Genomic DNA, 6,546 nt, shown 5'->3' with positions numbered 1-6,546 from the left:
ACGTGTCAGTGTCACAGCCGTGTCACAGCCTCACCTGCTCTGGTCTCTCTCACAGGTGGGGTTTTTGGGGTGCCAGGGGCTTGGCAGCCACTTTGGGGCTGGACCAGAGGCTGCATTGGCTCGGGCTAGGGCAGTGACCGCCCCACCTACGCAGAACTTGCCCTGGCCCCCAAACACACACTGGAGATGTCAGGGGACATTCATCATTTCTCTGCTCTCCAGCACCGAGGCAACAGACACTGGCTGCAGCTCTGAGCTCATGCCCAAGGCAACCTCCCCTGGAAATGGAGCTCCATGGAGCAGCTCTCAGGAACACACCCAAGAGTTGGGGAGTGGCCAAAAACCGCCTCAGAAACATGGGATACCCCAAAAGTCTCTTCAGGAACGTGGAATATCAAAAAAACTCCCTCAGAAACTGGCTCCCCCTCCCTTTGCCATTTCCAGCCTTTGGCTGTCTCATTCCAGACCCCACCTCAGCTCCCCAGTCCCAACCCAAACCCATCCCATCCTTGCTGGTCATCAAGACCCCCTTACCAAGACCTATTTCCCAAATTTCACACCTCCCAAACCCCATCCCACTCATCTCAAGCCAGCCAATGCCAATCTTACCCCTCCTGATTTTTCTCCCAGCTCACCCATTCCCCTTCTAACCCCATCCCTCCCTGAAGGGCTGTGCAATCAACTACTTTTGGGGTGAGATTGAGTAGTTTTAGCATTGTGTGGTTTTAATGTGATCGATCAAACCCTCTCATCTCTTTGAAGAAGAAATTGAGACAACGACACCAAATACCCCACAACCCCCCAAATCCTCCCCAGTATCTCCCTGAGTCCCAGATTGCCCTGAAACACTAGTAAAACATGAGGCTTTAGATACCTTTGATGAATTTGTTGATTTTTACCCCCAGTTTTGTCTGTTTTAAAGGGATGAAGATGAATCAAAAAAATATTAAGGACAACAAAACAAGAGGACCACCAGCCCAGTGTCTTCCCAATGCAGATCGCTGGGAATGTGGCTCAACAATTCTCTGGCCAATGTGGGTCCTCTGAAGCAGGACTAAGTTGGAGCACTGCACAAAGCTCTTCCTGCAGCTGGGGCACTCTTAGGCCTTCCCTTACCAGTGTCTCCATTGGCATCTTCTAAAGTGAGAGCTCCTGGACAAGCTCTTCCCACAAGCGAGACATGTGTAGGGCCATTCCCTGGTTTGGATCCTCAGGTGGCAGATCAGGTGGGAGCTTATGCTGAAGCTCATCCCGTATTCCCCACACTTGTTGGGCCTCTCCCCGGTGTGGATCATTTGGTGGATGATCAGTTGGAAACTTTGGTGAAAGCCCTTCCTGCGGAATGCAGAGGACTTGTAGGGCATTTCCCCAGTGTGGATACGCTGGTGAATGATGAGGCTGGAGTTGTGCTTGAAGCCCTTCCTGCAGTTGGGGCAGCAGAAGAGCCTCTTCTTTGTGTGGATCTGCTGGGGCAGGAGGAGACTGGAGCTTCTCTGAAACTTTCGGACACTCGTAGGGTCTCTCCCCAGTGTGGATCTTTTGGTGATTGATCAGTTTGGACCTCTGGTTGAAGCTCTTCCCACATTCCCTACACTTGTAGGGCATTTCCCCAGGGTGGCTACGCTGGTGGCGGATCAAGTGGGAGCGCTGGATGAAGCACTTCCCACATTGCTTACACTGGTAGGGTCTCTCCCCAGTGTGAATCCTCTGGTGGCAGATCAGGTAGGATCGCTGGCTGAAGCTCTTCCCACATTGCTCACACTCGTAGGGCCTCTCCCCAGTGTGGATCCTCTGGTGGCAGATCAGGTAGGATCGCTGGCTGAAGCTCTTCCTACATTGCTCACACTCGTAGGGCCTCTCCCCAGTGTGGATCCTCTGGTGGCAGACCAGCTGGGATCTCCGGATGAAGTTCTTCCTGCATTCCCCGCACTCGTAGAGCCTCTCCCCGGTGTGGATGCGCCGGTGGGTCACAAGGGTGGAGTTGTGCTTGAAGCCCTTCCCACATTCCCCACACTTATAGGGCCAATCCCCAGTTTGGATCACCTGGTTCTGGATCAGGTGGGAGCTCTGGCTGAAGCTCTGACCATCTTCCTGGCACAGGCTGGGTCTTCCCTTCTCCAAGAACCCTGGGGTGGGTTTGGACCCCCTCCTTGTGCAGGACGTCTGGGGCTTTTCCTTCCCTTTGGAGTCCTGCACTGTGGAGCTGCTCAAAACGGCCTCTTCCACAAGGTTCTGCCCTCGGGATTTGTCCTCTTGGGTCTCCATCCTCAGCTCCTTGTCTGGGAGAGGAAGGACAAGGAGAGGATGAGATTTGCCTCCATGCCAGAGGGAAGGGGAAGGAGATCCCCCCATTGCATGCCCGGCAGGACGGCGTTGGCAGCGGGGTTGTCCTGCAGCCGGGGGCCATGCTGGGCTGGGAGATGGAGCAGGAGAGAGGGGGAAAGGGGCACTGACTTCCTCCTCACCTGCCTGGCTGTCCTGGAGCATCTTCCTCACAGCCTAACCTAAAAAATTTAAAATTAAACTAAAAATGCAATACTAAAATACAAAAATTCTGAGAGAGTCAGAATCCAACCTGACACTTGGGTAGTCAGGGTGTTGCTAGCAGTCCAATCAAATTGTGGCTGCAGTCCTCCTGGAGTGACAGGTGTGGTTTTGTTGAAGCAATGATCTTGTAGAAGGGTGTAGTTTTCCTCTGAAGGTCCAGTGGTGGTGTAGATGAGTCTGGTCTTCCTCTTGGAATCCAGTGGAAACCAGGCTGCTTCTTGTGTTTAAATCTCAGATTATATCCAGGTAGGAATGCTTGGCTCCTCCCTCTGGGTGGAGCATCTCACAATGGGATGATGTAATTTTATCAGTCATGCAGTGAGAGACAATGGCCCATTACCAGAAGATATCTCCCTGGAGGGAGGATGGGTCATGGAAGAGATAAAGAACACTGCTCCATTTGGTTTTAACAGCTGGGCCATTAACCAAAGATATCGCCCTGGACTTAGGAGAAATGAGTCATGGAACAGTTTTTACTTTGATCTCCAGGGGGGACTGGGAGAACCGGGAACACACTGGAGGAAAGTGGGAGCAACTGGGAGCAAGTGGGACCATGCTGGGACAAACTGCATCATAATGGGGAATGACTGGCAGTGACTGGGCTCATACTGGGAGTGCTGACAAAACTGAAAGCACACAGGGTGGAGGCAACAAAGTTGATACTAGAAGCAGCCTCTCCTGGCACCAGGACCACTGAACCCCATTCCAGTGAGATATGAACTTCAAAGGAATGAAGGATTTTAGAAAAGTTAAGGTTTTAGCTACAGATCAGCTTTGCCTGAATTAGTTAAAGTAGATAGATAGATAGGAAATAATTAGTTGCTGGAAATAATTAAGAGTCAATGGTTAGTTGAAAGGAAATGAATCCAAAATAACTATCCCAGATCTAAATAACTAATTGCTTGTCATTTTTGTATTTGTTTAGCTGCATTTATAATGAGAAACAGAAGAAACTGGTAAATAGATCTAAGAACACAGACAACTGTAAATCTTCTAACATCCCATTGAAACAGTCATGGAAACAGGAAACTGGAGTTCTACCAGGTTCCATTTGTCCTGTTAGCCATTGAAAAGGTTGAAAGTTTAGAATGAGGAAGACTCTCCTTGCTTCCTCTTTTTATGACCCCTCCCCATAAAAGAGACTACTGACTTAATTCAAAGAATAAACTATGCATGCTTAATGGTCTTTTATCTAATTATGATACGAAGCGGAGGATGCCAGGCATTAGTGTTATGAATATGTATTAGTATTTGGGGTATTCAACACTTATGTAAATAAATAGAGTCTGCAATCACTTGTAACTTTGCAGTGCATATTAGGGAGTGATCCCACGCAGCTGCCCGGCATTGCATTAAACCTACACTTTCTAACTCTAACCTGTTAGAGAGACTTTTGTCCATCACAGTTGGGTATTGATATTAGATCAATATCCACCCATTAATAAATCACCCATCATCCTGCCCCTCCAGCCCTAGCACCCCTCGCTGGGGTCCCAGCAATCCCAGGTGTCCTCCACTCTTGGGGTCCCCGCTTTGGGGTTCTGGAGGTCTCTTGTCTCAGGGATCCCGCTTAGGGAAACTGCAGCTTTCCTTAGGATCCCCAAACCTGGTGTCACTGCCCCCCACCAGTCCCGTGCGGTCTCCACATGGCACTGGCAGAGCCTGGAGGGCCCGGCCAGGGAAGCCCAACCCCCCTGTGTGGGCACCCACATCCGCCCACCCCCTGCCACGGCTCTGCCACCCCCACCACTGGGACCCCCAAAAACACCCCCCAAGGACACCCCGATGTCCCCCTGAGGGGCATCTGCAGCTCGGCTTTGGAGCCCTGCAAACTCCAAATATCTCCCCTGAAACAAGGCAGAAAAGAACCTTATAACAACAGTTGTTAGAGTAGTACGTATTTTTAATTGACACTGAGGTGCATGGGGATTAACTTCACTAAAGACATGCATGAACACTAGAGAGCTTGCCTCTCTTATTATTCTTTGAGGTCTTACATATGCATGGCATTGCACAATCTGCCTTATACATACTTATTCTCTGGCCTCATCCATCCTCACTTCCTATGGTAATTAACTCCTCTTGGTACATCCTCTTGGGCACGCTTAGTTCATCATGGTGGTCTCTGAGGGTCTCTAGAAGATGAAAGAAATGGAGTCTTCCTCAGTGAACTCTTCACCTTTATTTTTCTTGTGGGTGCTTTGGTCCTTTTGGCATTTTTGTAAGGCAAGACATCAGTATCTAGTGAGTCTGTGTTTTTCTCTTTCTTTGCATTTTTTGCTTTGTTATCTTGTTATGTTTAGGTTAGTCTTTCTTGTTATCACTGAGGGGCCCTGGATGTTTGTACTGCTTTAAAATATGTAAACAGGCACAGCACTCGATATTCACTAAATGCCTTCTAAAATGTACAATACATTCTAAAATACAGTGTATGCTCTTAGGTTTACTATAAAGATTAGCTAGAATTTTCAAGCCTCTGTCTCATGCCCTCCCTTTTCTATAGACCTAGTAAATTCTTTTACTATTACTGGGGCTTCTCTCTAGCTTTAACTCACTATCTTGATAATTCTCTTTTAACATTATCCTAGGTGTTTTAGATAATGAGGTAAAAATTGCTACTCACTTTAACATCCTCTAGTTCTATATGAGTACTACAATTAACATTATTAAATTTATATTAATAATATCAGCAGAATAATGGTGGGGTGACATAGGGTGTTGAAGATTCTAGTTGCATTTGGTGACTACCTAAAGAGTGCATCCTCTTCTTGGCTTCTGTCTTGCTTTACTTTTTGTAGAACTCTCCTTGTTTCTTGTGTATCATGTTGGACAGTTACTACAGTTTTTTGTCTGTTCTCTTGAATTTGTTTTACAATTTTGTTCAAATCTTCATGCTTTATTAATTGCTTTACTAGGGTTAGTTTTTTTCTAATAAGCATGGGTAACAATTAGTGATAGGTTTTGTAATTAGACTTGATTAACTGGAGGGATATAACTGGCACTAAATATGAAAAGTTGTACCTGACAATCTTAACAAAATTGTAGATCTAGAAATTAGAATGATTTTTAGCAGGCAAGGATATATTATTTCTATCTTGTCCTAGGTTACAGTGTAAGATGTTCCCAAAGTATGTATTCTATCACCATCTACATGAAATGTTGAAACTAGGTTGGGCAGTGTTTCCCTTGCCCCCTCCCTCCAGACTATCTTCTGTTAATGGCCCATCAATGCCCTGATGCATGACTCATAGATAACTCCCTCCAGGAGCTATCTCTGTTTAATGGGCAATCAAGGACCCATTGCATGACTGATAAAATGAGATCAGCCCATTGTGAGATGCTGTGTCCAGGGGGAGGGGCCAAGCATTCCCACCTGGATAGAATCTGGGATTTGGGAAAGCACAGGCAGCCTTACCCACTGGATTCCCAGAGGACAAGAGCTACCAGACCTTTCTAGGGGATCACTGCTTCAACCAGACCACTTCATCTGGACTGCTACCACCACCACAGGGAATCAGGCTGTATTCTGACTCTGTCAATGATCTTTTGTACTATTGCATTTATTTTATTTTACCTTTTTTTTTTCACCTCCTATTAAATTGCTTTTTTCTGACTAGGAGTCTCTCGTTGGTTTTGCTTTCAAGCCAGCACACCTTGACATCTCTTTCACCTACTTTCTCTGTTAGAATTAACCAGTCCTTCCTCTCTTTGATCACTAATTTCGTCAAATAAGACTAAAAAGCAATGATCCCTAGCAACATGGTGATCTACTCAGTATATTTCACATTTTCCCATTTATTAGGTATCAAGACTTAATTCTGATGTAATTAATGCAGTCTTTCAGCTTTAATAGGCAGAGGACATGACTTCCAATGAAATTGCTTCATTAATATTTATTTTTCTTCAGAGTGGCTCATGAGCTGTTTCAAGTTTGGATAAGCAATTAATACATCGGTGACTCCAAAAGATAGGGAAAAAAATATTGTGAGCAAGCAAATA

General features: G+C 46.4%; 1 protein-coding gene across 1 annotated transcript; it reads right to left on the bottom strand.

The window, feature by feature from the left end:
* Positions 1-1,381: 1,381 nt before the first annotated feature.
* Positions 1,382-2,265, bottom strand: LOC131378805 (zinc finger protein 570-like; the record flags this gene model as incomplete). The annotated part of the gene is made up of 2 exons (XM_058424407.1): positions 2,197-2,265; positions 1,382-2,049 (listed from the first exon to the last, which is right to left on the bottom strand). Coding segments are annotated over exons 1-2 (737 nt in total), but the record flags the coding sequence as incomplete, so codon positions are not given.
* Positions 2,266-6,546: the final 4,281 nt, after the last annotated feature.

Source organism: Hirundo rustica, unplaced genomic scaffold (genome assembly GCF_015227805.2).
Source record: "Hirundo rustica isolate bHirRus1 unplaced genomic scaffold, bHirRus1.pri.v3 scaffold_359_arrow_ctg1, whole genome shotgun sequence".
In the NCBI taxonomy this organism is placed as follows: Eukaryota; Metazoa; Chordata; class Aves; order Passeriformes; family Hirundinidae; genus Hirundo; species Hirundo rustica.
This window is presented reverse-complemented; position numbering and strand designations above follow the sequence as displayed.